At 33.6% G+C, this 20911-nt stretch overlaps 3 protein-coding genes and 1 pseudogene across 3 annotated transcripts; 2 read left to right on the top strand and 2 right to left on the bottom strand.

The window, feature by feature from the left end:
- The first annotated feature begins 1952 nt into the window (after positions 1-1952).
- LOC110667470 (sodium/hydrogen exchanger 1-like) lies at positions 1953-7835 on the top strand (annotated as a pseudogene).
- Positions 7836-8124: 289 nt separating this feature from the next.
- LOC110667477 (glutathione synthetase, chloroplastic) lies at positions 8125-13222 on the top strand. Its single transcript, XM_058146813.1, has 12 exons — positions 8125-8645; positions 9100-9269; positions 9927-10002; positions 10148-10278; positions 10804-10926; positions 11016-11097; positions 11360-11439; positions 11537-11606; positions 11997-12118; positions 12241-12380; positions 12478-12670; positions 12825-13222. The coding sequence occupies exons 1-12, from the start codon at positions 8334-8336 to the stop codon at positions 12955-12957; spliced, it is 1632 nt and encodes a 543-aa protein (XP_058002796.1). The 5' UTR covers positions 8125-8333; the 3' UTR covers positions 12958-13222.
- A 154-nt stretch (positions 13223-13376) lies between these two features.
- On the bottom strand, positions 13377-16321 carry LOC110667478 (uncharacterized). Its single transcript, XM_021828336.2, has 3 exons — positions 15435-16321; positions 14368-14391; positions 13377-13884 (listed from the first exon to the last, which is right to left on the bottom strand). The coding sequence occupies exons 1-3, from the start codon at positions 15625-15627 to the stop codon at positions 13568-13570; spliced, it is 534 nt and encodes a 177-aa protein (XP_021684028.1). The 5' UTR covers positions 15628-16321; the 3' UTR covers positions 13377-13567.
- A 1272-nt stretch (positions 16322-17593) lies between these two features.
- On the bottom strand, positions 17594-20867 carry LOC110667462 (phosphoglycerate mutase-like protein AT74). Its single transcript, XM_021828314.2, has 2 exons — positions 20170-20867; positions 17594-18231 (listed from the first exon to the last, which is right to left on the bottom strand). Exons 1-2 carry the CDS (start codon positions 20630-20632, stop codon positions 17807-17809), a joined length of 888 nt encoding a protein of 295 aa, XP_021684006.2. The 5' UTR covers positions 20633-20867; the 3' UTR covers positions 17594-17806.
- Between the last annotated feature and the right edge of the window lie 44 nt (positions 20868-20911).

Below are 20911 nucleotides of genomic sequence, written 5' to 3'. Positions count from 1 at the left end.
TCTAAAGGCTGCAGCAATTTCTTTAAATTCACTTCCAACCCCATTTAAGACATGAACAGTAATATCATCATCTGACAATCGAGTATCTATAAGTGCAAGTTCATCAACTATAGCTTTGATGTTCCAAAGATAGTCCAGAAGAGGTATAGTCCCACGAGAGATTGCCAATTTTTCTTTAAAAGACATAACTCTCGATCTAGACTTATTAGCAAAAAGTGTAGCAAGTTTGTCCCACGCTTGCTTAGCACTTGATGCAGTAGTAATAAGAGTAACTATTGACTCGGAAACAGAAGCCAAGATTGCATGATATAATAAGCAATCTTGCCGAACCCATAAAGAATAAGCAGGATTGGGAAGCGCTTTGGTATCTTCTGTGATAGTTTCTGCTGGACAAGGATAAGAACCATCAATGTAGCCAATGAGGTCATACCCCATAAGAAGAGTATAAAATTGTGCTCGCCAGGATGGATAATTATTGTTTGTCAATATGAGAGGAAGTTGAGACGCAACATTGATGGAAATCAAGGTTTCAGTGGATTTAAGAGGGACTTAAGAGGAAGAAGCAGTATATTTTAGTTATTATATTTTTATTTTTTTTTCCACTAGCATATACTAAAATCAATTTAATAAAATCTTCGGTAAAACTACTATATGACTAAAAAAATTATCCCTTTATCAAGTACAGCAGTGAGTTTACCATTGAAAATGAGGGTTCGTTGACTTTTTTTTTAATTATTTTTATATATTATTTATTTAAATTGATCTTTTATAGATTTAATTATTAAACTTCTCTATTTTAATGGTGATAGATGCATTTTTCATAAATGGTAAGTCAATTAATACTTTTCTTATTAAAAAAAAATTCTTAATCACAATTTTTTTTTTATATAATCCTGAAAATTTTTTTTCTACATTTGCTAATGATTAAGTCAGATTAAAAAACCAAAAAAATAAATAAATTTTATTTATTATATTTATTGATCTCTATTTTTAGACCCTAAAATATATAAACTGCATTGTTATCCTAGTACATCATTTACCATAAAATATTAAGTTTTAAGTTTAATTTGAGTTAAATAAATAAATAATGATCAGACTAAAAGTATATTACTGACTTGATCAGTGTCATATTCGAATATTTGCTCTTTTAATTTTGCTATAAAATAAATAATATTTAATTATAATTTTATGGAAATTATGAAACTAAGATTCAATTTGATATCACTATTTATATTTAATATTTAAGTAGAAGTAAATATATTAACTACACATTAATTTATTTTTAATTATTTATGCACATCAACGAATTATTTATGTAGTGAGATTTTGAATTTATTGTAGCCCAATTTCAAAGCCCATCTGGGTCTGAAATCGGGTCCAGTTCACTGTCAAGCCCATTGAGCCTTTCTAAATAAATCTATCCCTTCATTTCTTTCTGTAGGGCCTATTTTATCTCTTTTATTTTATTTAAAATAACATAAATAAATTATTTTGGTGTTAATGAAATTAATTATTGATGTTCTTATTTTAAAAAAATATATTTATTAATTTATATATTTTTGTTTTATATATTATAATTTAAAATGATAACTAGAATTATTGAAAAATTTAAAAAAATACATAAAATAAAAATATAATGATTGATATATTTTTTTAAAAAATAAAATTAAATAATTAATTATATAAAAATAAAAAAATTAAATAATAAATTTTCATTACTTTAGGTAATTTTACATATCAATATAACACCCAGTAAACTCACTTTTTTTTATTTTTTAAATTTTTATATCGATTATAAACAGTGTATTTATATTTATGTAGCTTATATAAAAATAATTAATTTATTAAAATTACAATAATCTTTTACGTATGAGGGCTTGTAGGGAAACAAAGCCCAATGTAACTGCCAGTCTTCCCTCCATTTAAGACTAATTAAAAAGAGGAAACAGATCATTCACATGAAGTGCAAGTCAGTGTTAACTCCAGTTTAAATCCAAATTTTGAGTTCTTAGTCCACCAAACCCACGTTTCTGAATGCCAAATCTAGCCAAACATCTCCCAAAATGGCCTCTCATGAAACAATGCCAATTCAAGATTCATCATCTATTCTTTAAACCAGCACTGTAATAGCTCTCCGCGTCTTGTATGCTCTCCTCTGTGCTTGTATCGTAATAGGTCACCTCCTTGAAGAGAATCGCTGGGCTAATGAGTCTATCGCTGCCCTTCTTTTGGTATGTGAATTTCTTCCTGGTGGTTTAGCTTTCTTGATTGGTTTTCTTCTTGTTGGTTGTTTGATTGATTCTATATATGTTTACTTGGCTTTGTACAGGGCTTGTGTGCTGGTGCCGTCGTTTTGCTTATTGACAGAGGGAAGAATTCGCGGTTATTGGTGTTCAGTGAGGATTTGTTCTTCCTGTATTTGCTTCCTCCTATCATTTTCAATGCCGGGTATGATCTCTTTCTGCCTCAAATTTGAACTTTGATCGGTTGCTTCAAAGTTGGTTGAGGTTGGAATTTTAGTTCTGGAATTTGAGGTTTTTTGTTGCTAAAATTATTTTTTCTTGATTTGGAGTTTGCTCATATATAAGTTGAATAGTGAAATTATTCGCATGTAAAAAGAAATATAGATTTCAATTACCGTTTCTCCTTGAATTTGAATTCTTGAACTCGACATTTGTGAGAACAGGTTTGCTTTGATATGCTTGATATGTTGTCCCAGAGAAAATTTTGGACTTCTTTCTTTTCTTTCTATGGTTTATTGTACTTAGTACTATCAATCCAAGGCTAGTGTGGCCTTGATTTACTGTTTCTTATTTTCCAAATTTTGGTTCCAGATTCCAGGTCAAGAAAAAGCAGTTCTTCAAGAATTTCACTACAATTTTGTTGTTTGGAATACTTGGCACAGTAATTTCATTCTGCCTCATATCACTAGGTGAGATCCGTTTATATTATTGTCCTTTTTACTAGTCTGATTCATCATTTTCAGACTTTATATTGATGACCAGCTTATTTGAAAACATTAATATGTTCATTTTTTTTTTTTAATATCTCGTATCCTGTGAAAGAAAGCCTAACCGTCGGATAATCCTATAGGTGCTTTTCTGCTTTTTGAGAGAATTGGTCCAACCACTCTTACTCTGCAAGATTTCCTAGGTGATTTGTAACTATTGGTGAATTTATTCTTCATTTATTAGCCTTGATTGATTCTTAGACCTTAATTTTAAATTTCCTATATGTTCAGCTATTGGTGCCATATTGTCAGCGACTGATTCAGTTTGCACGTTGCAGGTACACTTAATAAAGTTAAATCGTAGTATAACAATGGATATGGAATAATTAATTAAAGATATTAATACTTGATCTTTTCCTTGTGGTAAAGGTTCTGAGTCAAGATGAAACACCCTTTCTTTACAGCATAGTGTTTGGTGAGGGAGTAGTAAATGATGCTACTTCCATTGTGCTTTATTACAACGCAGTCCAATCACTGAACTTCAACAACATTGGTGCCACAATAACCTTAAAGTTGCTTGGCAACTTTATCTCTTCTTCACCACCACTGCTCTGGTTGTTGTAGTAAGTTACAAAGTCATTCTATTTTTATTACCTTGTTTTCATTAAAATGGATTATAAAGAGCATTTCTGACAAATATGTTATGTTAGAAAGGAATACCTCTGTGTTTCTTAAAACTAAAGTTCTGTTGCTTTGCTTCAGATTTATCGGAAGTACCTACTTGGCTTGTGTTTTGTTTGGCTTCCTAGAGTTGAGAGATACTGTTTGTGGGTTGTGTCTAACTTTCCCTATTTCAATGTTTCAGGTGGGTCTGTTAAGTGCTTTTGTCATAAAAAAAACTTTACTTTGGAAGGTAAAAAGGGATGCTTTTCACTTCTTTCTTTAAGCATTTAATGTTTGCATGAACTCTTCTTATTTGCTCATTTTTCTGTTTTCAACAGCATTTTTCATTGAGATGTCTACATCTAGGGTAATGTCATTATTCACACATCGGTAAAATGAAGTTCAGATAAAATAAGTTGGAACTTTCATACAAAAATGAAAGCAAAATGAATGGAGCAACAAGAATGTCTGTTTCAGATACAATTATTTGAATCAGTGGCAGTTTTTTCATTTTCATTTGAACTTCAACTTTGGCTTGTGATGCCTCTAATTTAGCAGAAAACGTGGCTATGACATGTAGCTATTCACATCTGAAAATTGACCTGTTGCAAATAAGGAGTCATTGTATTACTCAAAGCTTGAATAATTAAGATACAAATTCAACTTTGGAGAGGGCCATAATCTAACTTTTTTCAACTTTTAGTTGTATTCATGTTAGTCTGTATTTTGAATCTTGAAATTTTGTTGTCTCATCGACAGGCATTCCACTATTTGTGAAGTTGCACTTGTGATGCTTATGGCTTATTTATCATGCCTGTTGGCTGAGGTACCAAACCATACAATCTCAAATCCTTCCTAGAAAATTTTTAAGAAAAAAAAGTGCAGGATTGAAAAATGATGCCTCCTAATTTTCCTTCCTTTCCACTCCGTAGCATAGGAATATCAGTAATCTCTTAAATCATATCTCACCTACTGCAGCTTTTTAAATTTTGTATTGACTTTGATTGGAAGCGGTACATACATGGCTATCAAATCTTCCTGCAGAATCATTCTAGCAAATGCGTTTCACTTCAAAATTTAGAAACATAGTTTCTTTGCATCATAATTCCACTCTAATGGCATCATTGGGTGAAATGGGACTTTTCTCCCCCCTCGCAGCTTTGCAATCTCAGTGGGCTTTTGACAGTTTTCTTCTGTGGCATTGTAATGTCACACTACACATGGCACAATGTTACTGAAAGCTTATTTTTGATTTTGTTGCCCCATAGAGACTTCTTCACTCTTTCACTCTTCAAAGAAAACTGGATTCCATCAGTTAATGAACTTAATCTAGTTTTGATATAGGTGGAAGATTTTATATATATATATATATATTCATATTTGCTTTTCTTTTAAGTTTCTTCCAGACCTGGTAAATGATTTTAGTTAATCCTCATGCTGGCTAATAATTTCAGGCATGCATTTGCAACAATGTCATTTATTGCAGAAACTTTTATTTTTGTGTATGTTGGCCTGGATGCCTTCAACATTGACAAATGGAAAGGGAGCAATGCAAGGTAATCTTCTACCTGTTAATTATACATTTCTGGCTTGGATGTTTTCTGGCACCTGTTCTTATTTCCAATAAGCTAAGTGATTCACAGCATGGTTAACTAAACCTCAGTAATGGCCATGATATTTAACTGAAATGTGAGGCATATTGCCACGTATACATACAGGCAAATAGTTCATAATCCATGATAATTTATGTCTCTGGAGATTTTGCATTACAACATCACTTGTCATATCTAACTCGTTTCACATTCATAATTCAGTGCAGGAACTTCGGTTATTATCAGTTCAACATTCTTTGCATTAGTGTTAGTTGGAAGAGCAGCATCTTGTTCCCTTTAACAAACATTATAAATTGTGTCCAAAAGGAAGAGAGTAACAAAATTGAGTTTAATAATTACGGGCATCCAAAAACTAGCTATTGTCTTATGGTTCTACTTCTAAAAAAGAAAAAGGGTGCTAACTGTTTGAAATCTTAGTTTTTTATGTGGTGGGCAGGACTAATGAGATGTGCAGTTACTACTGCTCTTTCTTGTAACCAGATATGCCATAATAATTGAACTTCTACTTCATGGTGTTTGATTCTCAGATTGACATTTGATTGTGTGATCTGCAATTACAGTTTTCAAACACTCAGAAGATCAGCAGTTCCTCAGATTCTGCACTAATGATCACCTGTACCATTATAGTTGTTCTCTTCAGTACCATTGTAAGTTCTGTTTATCTGAATGCCCTAACAGAAAATTTATTTGTCATGCATCAAACCCTTGGGCTATGTTTGGCAACTATAATGCAATGTAATGCAATCAAATTTTCTATTAACATAGCATAAGATTATTCTCTCTTTAAATCTAGGTTTCTTTTTCTCCACTAAGTTGTAGTTATAGGAGCTCTGCACTTCATCAATGGCACATACGACCTTATAATCAGATTTAACAAGTAATGTTTTAGGCATAAACTCAACATTTCATTGAATCATATAATTTTAAGAATTCTATTTGAATTGCATCCATCTTGGTTATTACTGCAACATTGTACAAGCACATATGACATTTCTGTTTGCGGAACAGGTCTGTGGCTCTGTTACAAAACCTCTTATTGAAGCAGTGCTATTAAGAAACAGAAAACCAATGGTTTTAGAAGCAACTGATATTCCAAGTCTGGAAGACTTCAGGCAACTTTTCATTGAAAGTGGTGAACCAAGTGAGCAGGGCAACAATCAGATAGCCCCTAAGGCAAGTAGCTTAAGGTTGCTAATATCACACCCCACAATAACTGTTCACTACTTGTGGAGAAAATTCAATGACAGATTCATGAGGCCGGTGTTCAGTGGGCGGGGATTTGTTCCATTTGTACCCGGTTCACCAACTGGAGCAGCCGATGATAGCTCTGCAACTCTCTGAAGGTCAAACACATTATAATTTTTTCATTCATTAATTCTTTTAGCTAAGCTACTCCTTTATCAATTGAATTTGATAAGAATGGTTACCCAGTAGGCATGAAGCATTCATTTAAAAAAATAATCAAAGTACCAAACTTAAAAATGGTTCTTTTTTTTTTTAAAATTATTATTGTTGCTAGAGAAGTTAAAACCGCGTTCTATGGTTTTCTTGATTTTCAATTGTTGAAATGTACACTCAAACTTTTGTTATTCTCATAGGCTACACTCCAGGCTTCTTTTGCTTTAAGCAGAAACAGAATTGACAGTGACTTTTCTTTTGGGTTTATAAATATTTTTTCAAGAAAAGAAAAGAATCATTTTCATCTTGTTTCTAATGTGCCTCTACTTTCAAGAAAAGCATCCAAATAAACCCACTATTATAAAAATCTTCCATCCCCATTCTATCCATGTATATCAACTTCTGAAATTACATTCCAGTTTTAGAGAGTCCAATAAATGGATCAAAGAGAGCACCAGTTTCAAACCCTTAGCATTTGCAACAGGCTCTACAACTTCATTGTGAAAATTCTAACAGCGCAGGCCCTTAAGACTGTCACATTAGGGCATCCTGTGCATAAAAATTTAGCCAAAGCAAAGAGTAGAGCTGCCTTAGAGAGTGATCAAATGGCAAACCACAGGATTCAAGAAGAAACACCATGTGAAAGTGTAGATCAAGCCCATAAGACATATAGTTCAGACCCCTTTGTTCCACTTAGCTCTCCTAGCAACGGTCTCAAGCAAGATGGCAAGGAGCTCCCAGAAGTTGAAGATAATGAAGCTAAAATCAAAGAAGAGAAAATCAATTCCTATGTTAGTCCAGGAAAGAGACCAGAAGAGGAAGCACCATTACCTTCACTTGAAGCAAAACCTCCAAAGAAAGTTGTTAGCATGAATGATAGGGTTGAGGAGATAGAAACAAGTAAGAAGAAGATAAAAAAGAAGAAATCAAAAGAAAGATTGACTTCATTTGAGCAAGAAGAAGATGAGCCTAAACCATTGAAATCAATTCTCAAGGTGGGCTCTTTTTCAGGTGAAAAATCAAATTCCTTCGTCAATCGTGCTCGTGATGTATGAAGTACAGGGTCAATTTGAGGTCCTATGCAGTAAACTGTTGTTTCATGTAACAAGCTAAGCTTCTTGTTGATATTTGGTGTTCTATCTCTGCTGAAGTTATAGTCACCAGATTATACTTAAATTTCAAAGAATAATAATTATTATTATTATTAATAATCATTTAATTCATTAGTAATTAGTATTTATTATTATTCCTTCTTAATGGAGTAAAGTTCATATATACCCTTACACTTTCCTTCAATGTTCAAATAAGTTAATTGTTAATTAATAAATACTAATAAATAATTTACAGGTTTTATAGAGATTGCAGACTATACAATTATTCTAATCTAAACAATTTAATGTTTTATTTTATTTTACTTTTGAAATTATCTTTTTGTGATTCCTCACTAAATGCACGAAGGGCCAAAACCTTACCAGATACAACCACTGGCCAAGGAAAGGAGATTGTATGAGATAAAGAACACTGACACTCTCATAAACTAAGGCTCCCACTCCCACTATTGGACCAGGTCATAATTCTTCTCTGTATATTGGACCGCAATGGAATCTTTATAATCTCTTTGAGGCCACCCGGAGAAAGGCCAAAATAGGTGCTCATTCCTGATTCCTCTGTTTTCTACGCCTTTCCCCTTGCCTTTACTGACATCACTTATGTGCTATCTTTTTCGTCACACATCTAAACCAAACTCGAAAGGCTACTTCCATTCCATCCCCGCCTCCAAAAACCAATTTAACAATTTAACTTTCCAACACCATTATTCTACTAATTCTCCTTGTTCATCTGCAAAGATTGTGCCTTTGAGGTGTGCGATAGTAAGGTTGATGGAGACCCAAGAAGGAAGTGCTTCAAAACCCGTTATTGATTTTCATGACATCAACGAAGAATTGGTTCAAAAGATGGTTTATGATGCTCTTGTCTGGAGCTCTCTCCATGGTCTTCTTGTTGGTGATAAAAGTGTTGAGGTTTGTGCATAAAGATTCTATTTTGTTTTCAATTCTCTATAAATCGTAATTAATTCAGTATGATCATAAAATGACTAAAGTGGTTCTTTATTCGTTTAGGAAATGAATGCCATATTCTACAAAGATAATTTGCTTTTCTTTTTCTTCGCCATTTTAGCAACCTAATGGAGTTAACGATGTTATTGAGAGATGATTCTTGGTCGGGTTTTTTTCGTTGTAGTCTGATTACTTGATTGGCTGTTGTGGTTCGATGTTCTTAAAGCTAGATTGTATTCTTCATAATTGCTAATGGTAACGATGGAAGAGAAGCATAATTACTTTCATTTTGTTTTCCTCACTATTGTTAATTAAAACAAAAAATTTTACTTTTCTTTCATCTAAATTTCTTTTATTCTTTGCTTCAACGCGATATATGTAATATAAGATAGGAATAATGTGGTTATTTGCTTCGTAGAGATCAGGAAAAGTACCTGGTGTGGGGATGGTACATGCCCCATTTGCCTTGGTGCCCGTGAAATTCCCAGAAAATCACTTTAAGTTAGCATGTGAGGTTGCGCCCATATTCAACGAACTTATTGATCGTGTGAGTTTGGATGGAAAATTTCTGCAGGAATCGTTATCCAGGTACTTTTCATCCTGGACGCCACATATTTCATTAGCAAGTTTCACTGAAATATGCCCCAGTAATTCAACCTTCTAGGACATCATTTCTCGGATTGTGGACTGCTACATGTTGCTTCAGTACAGTATCACCATTTGTTATTTGCCTATAGTTTGTACCGACTATAGGAATTTTGTGTTCGTTATCATTAACACAATCATCCTTTTTGATAAATGCTTATGTCAGAGCGGGAACCATTATTGAAAGATGTATAAATATGCTACAATATTCTTTATGTTCAATTGAGTGTTAGGTTGTTGAAAAAGTTGTGCATGGTGAAAGCTATAAAGATCTAATTGAAACTGATAGGACCTTCAGTTGCTCTTTTACCTGTCCTTAGCTTTACTTTCTTCTTCTTCTTCTTCTTCTTCTTCTTCTTCTTCTTCTTCTTCTTCTAGCACATCAGTCTCATAATAACCATGACACATTTTAGCTCCAGCTTAAGTGGAGCTGTAGATCAGTTTCAAAGATTCCTTTTCTATTCATTGTTGTTTCCTTTGCTTTGTCCAGCTTCTTCTCTTCTGGATCTGTTTGCCATTTTATGCTCATTCTCTATATTCTCTCGATAAATTTGGATTGGATAGTTGTGAAATTGATATCTCTACTATTTGACACTGCAGGACAAAGAAAGTAGATGTTTTTACATCAAGACTTTTAGATATTCATTCCAAGATGCTGGAAATGAACAAAATAGAGGTAATTACATCTCAACTGGGGAATTTGGGTCCCATTTTATGCATTATATTATATTTGGTTCATTTAGGCAATAGTTTGTTGTGAAGGGAGCTTGCTGATTTTCATTTAGCTGGAAAAATGCTAATGATTTTACACAATAATACAGGAAATACGATTGGGTTTACATCGCTCTGATTACATGCTTGATGAACAAACTAAATTACTCCTCCAGATAGAGCTAAATACAATTTCCTCTTCATTTCCTGGCCTCAGTTGTCTCGTCAGTGAGCTTCACAGGTTAAGAAACTTGTATCAATTTTATATTCTTATGCTGTCTTCTTAGTCATATCTGTCTCACTAAAATTTGCATATGATATCTTATTTATTAAGGATAATTTAAATGTTGTTTCAAGTTTCAATGGTCATTGTATTACTGGGTTAGTTTCTATTATGAATGGCTACATAGTTCACATGTTGAAGTAAGCATTGCCGTTGAAGCAGAGTTAGGCATGCTAATTTTGTACCTCCTTTTATTTGGTTACAACTTACAAAGTTTACTGTTGTAAGATTAATCCAACTCTTAATAGAGTCACAGTGTAGCATTTACCAATTTAGAATAACATTATTAGTTGCAGATTTTAAAAGTGTCCATGTGACTTAGCTTGTAATTTTGTTCCATGTATTTGATATCAAATGCCTGAAACGTTTGGGTGCTCAATCTCAAACACTTGGAGTGACAATATATATATATATATATTCTGATACAAAGATCTCAAAAATTGAGCAAAAGAGAATTATAACCCTAGCTGTTCATTCCTGCAGGAACTTGCTTAAGCATTATGGAGAATGGCTTGGATTAGATTCCAAAAGAATACCAAGCAACAATACTGTTAATCGGTTTGCGGAGGCTCTGGCGAAAGCTTGGACCGAGTATAATAACCCTAGGTTAGGTCTGATTACTCCTCCTTCATTTATTTTTCTTGCCGCTCTTACTGTGTTCATGTAGGTTGATAATTCTTGATACACTTGTGCAGGGCTGTAGTTATGGTTGTTGTTCAGCCTGAGGAGCACAACATGTATGATCAACATTGGCTTTGTGCTGCATTGAAGGAAAAATATCCTTTTCGTGTAACAATTATGCTTTCATTGCAAGACTGGTATAGTTTCTGAGGTGTAATAGATAGTCATAAAGACAAGTTTTTTCATGCATTGTAAGTTTAGAAAGCTGATGATATTTTTACCAATTCCTGAATGATTTGGTTGTTGAAACATGAACTTCTCAAAAATCACTTTTCAGAAATCTCCTTCCAGATACTTATTTTAGTCAGAAGCTTTTCCCACACTCCTCTCAATTTTTTTTCCTTAGCTTTATAACACACATAATGTAACAGCTATTCGGAAAACATTGGCAGAAATTGATGAAGAAGGGGAACTTTTACCAGATGGAACACTCCTTGTGTATGTTATTTCTGGTTTGGAAATATATCCTCTTTAATTTTGTGGTATTACTTTGTCCTTTTTTTGATTTTTGTAAATGAAAGACATAAACTTGCAGAGGTGGCCAAGAAATTGCAGTGGTTTATTTTAGATCTGGGTATGCACCAACTGATTATCCTTCAGAAGCAGTATGTGTTTATTCCTATTCCTTCATTTTACTATGCCTTACAATCTCATTTCTTTCTTTTTTGCCCCAAAAATTGAATCTTTTTTATTGTGCGCCACAACTTATTTGGTGGGTAGGGGGACATAACCTTTGAGGTCAGGGAAAATGTAATGAAACATAACTAAATGGATTGGACAGTGTCCTTGAGTTCACTGACTTGTTTCAGATTTTTCTAGTTAATTTTTACTTCCTGACATCATTTAATTGCTTATTTCCTGGTCATTTGCAATTAATGCAGGTTGCAAGAGTTTAAAATATTGTTCTCAGTTTCTCTATTGTTTTGATGCTTCTATGCTCTGAATGTAATCTCCATTTGTGGTCTTCAATTTCCTCATTCTTGGTTTGTTTGTAGGAATGGAGAGCTAGGCTACTTATGGAGCAGTCATTAGCCATCAAGTGTCCATCCATATCTTATCATTTGGCAGGCACAAAGAAGATTCAACAAGAGCTTGCGAAGCCTAATGTGCTTGAGAGGTAATGAAATTTTCATGATGAGAACTTGGTATGGGACCCAAATTATTGTGGGTTTGGTATCGATCCTTTGAAATGAGCCAAATTAAAGGATTATGAGGCCTAATATGTGTAGTTTCTTACAGATTTCTTGAGGATAAGGAGGACATCACCAAGTTGCTTAAATGCTTTGCTGGCTTGTGGAGTTTGGATGACACAGATATTGTCAAAAGAGCCATTGAGAGACCTGAGCTGTTTGTGATGAAGCCCCAAAGAGAAGGCGGAGGTCCCTTATTTTTGAAATTCATGTGGATATTTTCCTTGCCATGATGGTTATTTTGTGGTCTTGGTGTATGCTAACAAGGAGCCATATTTATTTTCAGGGAACAATATCTATGGTGACGATGTGAAGGAAAACCTTCTAAGATTGCAGAGGGAAGGAACTGAAGAGGATGCTGCTTACATCCTCATGCAACGAATTTTTCCAACTGTTTCCCCCACATTTTTGGTGCTTAATGGCATTTCTCATAAAGATCATGCAGTATCAGAACTTGGAGTATACGGCGCTTACTTAAGGTACATAAATTATGCACGAAAAGATGTTCATTAAGATGCATATCTAATGAAATGCTGGTCAGTTACTAAAGGGGTGGTTAAAAATATCATATAAATGACCAATGCCATACTTTCAACAAAATTTTCATTGACATTCTTGTATTGCAACAAGCAGGAACAAGGACAAAGTTATTATAAATGACCAGTGTGGACACTTGATGCGGACAAAGGTGTCATCATCAAATGAAGGTGGAGTTGTGGCTGGATTTGCAGTCTTAGATAGTATATACTTGATGGAGCAACTTTAAATTTCTTATGGACTCAAATGCTTCATAATCGACCAATATATATGTCAGTGTCATTCAGCACCCGGTCTGACAGGTTTGAGAAATAGCACGGTTTTTCCTTACAATTCTCGACAGGAAATATTGGCATGGAGGACTTTACCTTTTGTTTCCATTGTTTTGTTGGCATAGCAATGCAATTGTAATGAATTGACACCATTGTTGGGTTTCATGTATGTCGTGTTGTCTGACTCTACCGCCAAATAAAATTTGAATAATTTCCTCCTGTGATTCACATCATTGCTATAAAATTTTTAAGTTGGCATGGCAGAATGAAAATTTTAAATTCAATGTAAATCTAAGCAAATATCATAAGTATGAAGTTGAAAATATATTGAAAGTTCTGATTACGGGCAACAAGGTCCCCCAAGAGGCAGCCTAAGAGAAATAAAAAGGAAATATTTTAATCAGAGGTTGAAATACAGAACCATTTCGTTGGTTTAATTTCCTTCGCATTAAAGGCAGCCTAACGGCAATTCTCCAGGAGTATTGACAATAAACTTGCGCGCTAGTTATACAAGCTATTTTGCAAATTGCAAATCAAATCCTAATATTAATTAAAAAGAATTTTGCATCATGTATACATTTTACTGCTATCTTCCCATCCTAGTTCTCTTGCACGTTTCTCCCACAATGCTGAATGCTTATACTCCTCTACTAATTCTGCTTCAGCCCTTTCCCTTGCTCCTTCACAAGTTTCCGTTTGAGCATTGCACTTTTCTGCTTCTTTCTGATAGTGTAAAGAGGCTTTCCTAGCATCCATTACTAATGTCCTGGTGTGCTCCAAAGAATCATTAGCCACTCTTTTCTGCAAATCAATTTCCTCTGATAGTAAAGCTACAATATCCTTCTCCATTTCTTCTTGTACATCTGGATTGTGGTTGCCACAGTCTGCACATAAAGTGAAGAACAATCAGACAATGAAAAAAAAAAAACTTTTTAAGGATAAGAATCAATCTATGATTCTAACAAGGGTGGTTTCGAAACGTAGCCAGATTAGTTTAACTAACTATTCATTCTGTTAGATTTCACGGCTTCTTATTTGATCTTATATTATGGAAGACCATTAATCATATGCATGACTCATCTTAAACAATTAGAGAAAGGAAAAGGAGCAAAATATATGTACAAGTTCCAAGTCACACGAAGCTTCTCTAGTAATGTGCTATTAAACAATGTGGTGGAGATTCTTTGGTTGATTTCACATTGTTCACATATGATTGTCTGCAAGGATGTTTTGAGAAATAAAATTCCAGTGAACACAGACAGCCAAATGTTCTAGAGTTCCAAATGTAAATTGACATGGACAGATAACAACAATTATAAAAACAAACGATGAAATATTATGACTAGCAGAATACACATAAAACTGACCTGCATATGAGCTGTTGACAAATCCTGCAAAAGAATAGATATTGGAACAAAATTAGAGGAAAGAAAAAATTGTCTTTAAAGAAGGACAAGACTTGCAGTGACAATGAATAAGTGCAACTAGAAGAATACAAACAGAATACAGATAATAAAATGTCTTTAAAGGATAGTAATTGTATTGCTGAACAGCATTTGTGTTACTATCATTGCAGTGTGGAACTCTGCAAAGCTTCATTTCTCAGTGTGTTTATTACAAAAAAGAAACCTTTTATTTGACCAGAAAGCAGCACCTCATCAAGAATTTAACTCAAAATATAAAATGGATTAGAAGACAAAGTTAAAAACCCAGTTAGCCTATAAGCTATATTTCAAGCTACAAAATTGATTCCTTCTTCCTTTCATCCTCTTCAATCAAACTGTCGAGCCATCTACTATGAAAATGGTTCCCTAAATTAATTTGACTCTATCTGGATCATGGTTTTCCTAGGTCAAAGCAGCCAACCAGACTCCATGAAAAAGCCGGTAAGTCAATATGGCGGTGTTTTATGAGGGCGGCAGGAAAATCTACCATGACAGTAGCTGTTGAATTACTCTTTGGTACATGAACTTGACAGAGGCTAACCATAACAAAAAAATGGTTATGGTTGTCAGATTTTGGTTCTTCAAGCTGCAAAACATATATATATATATATATATATATATATATATAAAACTTAACAAAAGAATCAAAGTAATTTCTCATAGGGATCCATACTTCAAAAGCATTACATCATTTGTGTAAATAAACTTTAAAGGGGAAACAAAAAAGCTTCCAAACAGAGTTTCAAGACATCACAAAGGCAGATCACATTATAATGAGTACGAGCCATATATGCAGACTACGGGATTAGAACCATTTTTAGAACTGTAGTAATTAATAAGAAGAAAGACCAAAATTGCAAACTACATTCTCTGCCAAGACGAGTGAATGCTTATGCTGTAAGTCTATTAAGTTTAATTCAATGAGAACAAAACAGACACAAATATGCAAACTAACCAAACATTACCATTCTATAAAGGTAAAAGCTGACCTAATGGTAAGGAAAAGGCAAATTCTTCAGAGCAATCACAATCACAAGGACATGAAGTTTGAGCACTTGAACTCTGCCTCGAGTACAGCTGGGGTTTCACGATGTACCCAACCAAGAATGTAGCCACCAACGCCAAAACTATCCTTAAAGCGCCATTACTACACAACCCATAATGCTCAGATGGATAAGCCATCGATGGATTTACTCAAAAAGAAACAAAACCCCAAACCCAACTTTGTTTTAAATTCGATTTTCAAGAACAGAATGACCACCCAGAAGCAGATATCAACTGCCCAGTTAAAAAGAAATAAAACCAAACTTTTTTAAGAAAAAGTATCCGATACCCATTTCAAGATCTGGGACATGTACACCTTATTCGAGTATTAGGCGCATCATTGAAGTATTTTAAAATGCACCCATTTCAAGATCTGGGTCCAACTGTAAAAATTTAACTATTACAGTAACATCTGCAACATTAAACTAAGTGTAGAACCTCTTTAGTTGAAATGAGAGTGCAACAGAGCAAAAGCAACATATACCATGAATTTTTTGAGAAGGAAAAGGAGACCCAGATCCCTACAAAGTGTAGAAGAGATTTATAGGACTTACGTGTGGATTTGTTGCTATGGTGAGAGAAAAAAGATAAAGTGAGTGAGTGAAAGCAAAATGGAAGTTCATAGAGTTTTGGGTTGACGTATAAAGCTTACTTCAGTGATTCTTTTTGTTGCTTTTGTTTCTTTAGGGGAAAAAACTTGGAACTTTGATAGAAAGGAAATCAGGCAATGAAGGGCAGATATCGTTAGTTATCTGATCGCAGCTAAGCACATGGCATGTCTTCTCCCTGTGTTTTTCGATCTGCCACCGTGTGACCGATCTGCTGGGTAACTGTTATTTAAAATAAATAAATGAATATGACCGTTTATAGAGCACAAAATTTTATATTTAAATTCATTTTAAACTTATTAAAATTAATCATAAACTACTTATATTATTATTACTATTATTATTATTATTAGCTAAATACATTTAATTTTATATTTTTAATTAATGATTTGTATTTTAAAAATAATCTTAAAACATGTTTAATTTCATTTATCAAAAGTATAATATTTTAAAAATTATAATATTATATTAAAAATATATATTTTATATTTAATTAATTATTCACATAAAATTGATATCTAATTTCAAATTTAAACTCATCATAAATACTAAGATAAATTTCAATAACTATCTTTAAACTTTTGATATTATAACAGAACTATATCTAAATTTTAAAATGTAATATAAAATTTTCACACAGTAAAATTTTTTTGATTCCAAATAATTTATTTACAAGTAATACGCTACTGTGAATAATTAAAAGTGGCGATAATGTAAATGGTCACCGTTATTTTTTTTTTTAAGGTAAAATCTTTCTAATGAGCTATTATATATCCAGTACTTCGTTATTTCATACGGCTGAAATTCTTTTACGGTTAATCAGTGAAAAAAATCATATTTAATTTTATCAGGTCACTATTATTCTGAAATACATAAATCAACTATTAAGGATTAGAAGAATTTCACCGTATAAATTTTAAAGTTCAAAGAGTTTTTTACTATGTTTTTAAGTTTAGAAACTATTATATTACAGCTCCTAAATTTCAGAAACAGTCTTTGAAATTTATCTCTTGCACTATTACTAAACCTTCTCAAACCTATTATACACTACCAAATATATCCTTTGAAAGTGAAATAAGTTAAATTGAATCGAGTATACAAAAATACATAATCTGTTGGCATCCGTAAATATTAAAAACTAGTTTTAATTTAATAATTATAAAAATTTTAAAATATCTAAAATGATACTTTTTATGATACCTTTTAAAATAGTAGTTTTTAATTTCTCAACCAAAATTTTAGAAGCAGCCATTACGATTTGAGAACATGATTGAAAATTCTTGAATTGCTTGGCATAAAGAAATAAGAACTGTCATAAGCAGCTCCAGACTCAAAATATTCATAAATTAACTGAAGGCTGAATCTGAAGCAGATAAAAGACGTCTTTCTACCACAAAATCAGACAACGAACAATCACACAATACATGGAACAAATTCACCATGACCACGAAATTGTAATGCTTTTGTGTTTACATTTTGCAGATAGCAGCCAATCATGCATTCGGAAGTAGATCTTTCCAAGAAAGTACTGACAATCTACCACCTAAATAATCTTGCAGTGCAGGCTACAACAAGAAGCCTCTGTTTGCTCAGTTTAAAACTACGGTTTCCATGTGTTTTTCTAGTAAGGTATTCAACTAAACACAGGTCAATAAATGAAATTGGTACAGATTAAATCAAAAGAATTTCGCATCTGATTTCTGGGTAGCTTATTCACATGTAGTTGAAGAATCATCTGCTTTGTCATCACTTTCTTTATCCACATCTGTCTTTAGATGATCAAAAAATGCATCGAAGTACCAGGGACAGTTGTCATTCCAATCACCCCTGTGGGCATGGATTCGCCACTTCTGGTCAGCAATCATTTCAGGAGACATTCCCCATTCTTGCATTTCTTCATTGGTGTGATGAATTGCTAAGCTGTATTCCCCACCTTCTCCTAATTCCATCACTCGAAACTCACAGTTCCCAAGATTATTTAGGTGCTCAAATTGTTCCACTGTCCACTTGAACCACTTCATGAGGAATACACGACAAGTTAATCCATGCGATACAATTATGAGATTTAGGTCACGATAAGGCTCCTTGTGAAGCCTGTTCATGTCTAAGTCCCTCCAAAGAGATTCAAGAAAACCTGCCAGAAGAAAACATTTAACCTGAATAATTCATTCTATTAAAAAAACTTCTCTCCGCTGTTAAACATTGGAATTAAAGTAAAATTAATCCCAGAATTATACGTCAAACCAATTAGATCCAAAATTAGCTATTTTGCCAAATTAGCACAAACTTTTATTTTACGGTCCCAATAGTTTGGCAGGTAAATGAAATTTAAATTATGTACTTTTTAAATATTTTTCTAATAATGTTTTAAAATTTTGGAGAAAGAACTTCTAAAAAAAGAAAACTTCTCTAAAAAAGCAAATTGAGAAATTTTTATCCTTGCCAATGAATTCTTAGGGCTTCTAAAACTAAAAACTAAATAACAAATAAGCTAATCTTTTCCAACAAAGGCTAAGAAGACACAGTGTTTGAAAATTTAGTAGTCACAGGCTCACAGCCATGGGTGATGATCATGAGCACAATCAGCCTCAATATATCTCGTGCAAGAACAGCTTGATTCATTTGACAAGTTAATCCAAAAATGAAATAGGAAATTGTTGAAAAGTTGGTTAACATGAAGTTCCGTCCTGAGAGCCACCACAACGTCAGCCACCAGTCTGATTTGGCTGAGGTACTAGAAATTTTTGCTTTGAGTAAAGAAGTTTGGGAGCTGTGTTGTGTTGTCTATGAAAAAGAGACAGGACGGCTTTTGGATGAAATGATGATATTTGGCTTTTCAGATGTGTGGAGACAATAACTGGAAATATGGGGGACTTTAATCAGGGAAAATTTTGCTTGCTGAGTTTTGGGTTTGATTGAGTAGTTAGCTTGGTTATTTGTCTTAGAAGCCCTACAAATTCATGGTTTGTCCCTCAATTTGTTTCTTTTTCCCCCTAAAATCCTAAAATTTTGTTACAAACAAAAAATGCAGAAAATAAATATCACTAGTAATATTTTATTCATCCTTTCAAACCATTAGGCTAAATTGGCTACAAAATAGAAGTTGTTAATTTGACCAGGAACTTTATTTTGAGCCAAATTCATGAATATAATTCAAGGGTCAATTTGAACTTTAATTTGTTAAAACACTGAGTTAAAAGCATTTCTCAGTTAGTTTCCAAGTAAAAAGTTACACTAAACCACAAGGAGAACTTTTGCACATGGAAATATATCTCTGCCTATTAATTGAAGCAATGCTTAACTCATGAAATACCGGACTAAATTAAATACTCTTAACTGACAATCACATGCTTACTGAGGTTAGATTCCAAAGCCATTTAACTAATCCAAGCTGGGTTATACTGTATCTATAATGTAATTAAGAAGATCAGGTCATGTTCAGGCCCCAGAACCAAAGCATGAGAAAAGTTCAATTGCATAAAGAACCTGCAAAATGTATGTTTTTATGCCTAAATATCAAAAATAAAAGCCTTCTGTTGCTTACAAAATGTTCAGAATGAGATACATATTCTGAATCCATTTTCAACTTCTTTATATGAACATTTCACAACACATTTTCCTATTTCTTCAGTAGTTCACTGTCCAAGTCTAAACTACCAATTTAATTGAGCATTTTGAAAGAGATATATTTGGCATAAAAGGAACTGATTGTAAAAATAGCCCAAACTACTCTGACTAACTATGCTAATTGATTTAGCATTTTTAAAGAGACAATGGAGCTCAGTTCATCACAGTCCCAATACAAAATTAAGCTGCTTTTCTACATTAACAGGAAACAGGTTAAAACATAAACAGTTTAGCTTAAAACTCAGGTTTTGAATTCAATTTTTTTCTTATCCTATGATTTTCCCTACAATCAAATTTGCATAAGATAGATTATTCAGACGAGCAGAATGTTTAGAAGTTTAATAGGATATTAAGGTTAATTCACTAAACAAACAGAAATAGTAATAATAAAGAAAAGAACACCATTAACCAAATTAATTAACAAGGTCAAGGAAAAGAACCGTACTTGAAACGCGGTCAAAAACATCAGCAGCAGATTCTCCTTCAGGAAACCGATAAAAGAACCTCCCAAACCTCTCTCTGGTCTCTTTAATCACCTTCATCCTCTCCTCGATCTGAAAATTACCAAAATCTTGCTCTCTAATCCTACACTCCTCTCTAACCCCAATAATCCTCTGTCTCTCAAACGACCGTCCGATCTCCCGGAGAGTGGATCGGGTACGCTGGTAGGGGGAGACATAGAAGTAGACCCGCCAGTTGGTGGTGCAGTTTCCGTGATCGGAAAATAGATTGCGCAAATGAGTCCCAGCGACACGGGCCTGGTCTAGACCCAATGAGGTTAATGGGATTTTGTTGTCAGGGGTGGTTACATAGGCGGCGGTGTCTATGTTGCCCATTGACTCGCCATGGCGGACAAGGATAATCCGCTTGGGGAGGAACTTGAAAGGGTGGTGGTCGTCAGTGGTCATGGTTAGGAAGCGGTAGTAATGGTGGTGGTGGTGCTGATTCTTGATTCTTGATTTGGAGACTATGAATCTGTTTCTTTCTTGTTATAGAAACCAAAAAATCAAAAAGAAATCTGTAATAAGCGTATGTGCTTCTGTATCTGTCGAAAATGAACATCAAGTCAGGCTCGTCGGATTGGCTTTTATAGTGTGCCAGTCTTGTCTCCATTTTCATTTCTTAATCTTGTTGAATTGTCAACTCTTAACTTTTTCAAAATAAAGAAAGTTATTCAACTTTTTGGT

The sequence above is a fragment of the Hevea brasiliensis genome, chromosome 5 (genome assembly GCF_030052815.1).
Source record: "Hevea brasiliensis isolate MT/VB/25A 57/8 chromosome 5, ASM3005281v1, whole genome shotgun sequence".
Classification (NCBI taxonomy): Eukaryota; Viridiplantae; Streptophyta; class Magnoliopsida; order Malpighiales; family Euphorbiaceae; genus Hevea; species Hevea brasiliensis.
Note: the sequence above shows the minus strand (reverse complement) of the source record. Positions and strands in the feature narration are given on the sequence as shown.

What these genes read in the sequence shown, in the direction of transcription:
- LOC110667477 (XM_058146813.1), top strand. Translation starts at nt 8,334, where the DNA reads ATGTGCTATCTTTTTCGTCACACATCTAAACCAAACTCGAAAGGCTAC. An exon ending in GTGCTGCATTGAAGGAAAAA is followed by an intron (nt 11,098 to 11,359) that starts TATCCTTTTCGT and finishes CTTTATAACACA; the next exon opens with CATAATGTAACAGCTATTCG. An exon ending in AAGCCTAATGTGCTTGAGAG is followed by an intron (nt 12,119 to 12,240) that starts GTAATGAAATTT and finishes AGTTTCTTACAG; the next exon opens with ATTTCTTGAGGATAAGGAGG.
- LOC110667478 (XM_021828336.2), bottom strand. Translation starts at nt 15,627, where the DNA reads ATGGCTTATCCATCTGAGCATTATGGGTTGTGTAGTAATGGCGCTTTA. An exon ending in TGCCTTTTCCTTACCATTAG is followed by an intron (nt 14,392 to 15,434) that starts GTCAGCTTTTAC and finishes ATTCTTTTGCAG; the next exon opens with GATTTGTCAACAGCTCATAT. An exon ending in TGTCAACAGCTCATATGCAG is followed by an intron (nt 13,885 to 14,367) that starts GTCAGTTTTATG and finishes CTTTATGTGCAG; the next exon opens with ACTGTGGCAACCACAATCCA.
- LOC110667462 (XM_021828314.2), bottom strand. Translation starts at nt 20,632, where the DNA reads ATGACCACTGACGACCACCACCCTTTCAAGTTCCTCCCCAAGCGGATT. An exon ending in TGTTTTTGACCGCGTTTCAA is followed by an intron (nt 18,232 to 20,169) that starts GTACGGTTCTTT and finishes TTCTTCTGGCAG; the next exon opens with GTTTTCTTGAATCTCTTTGG.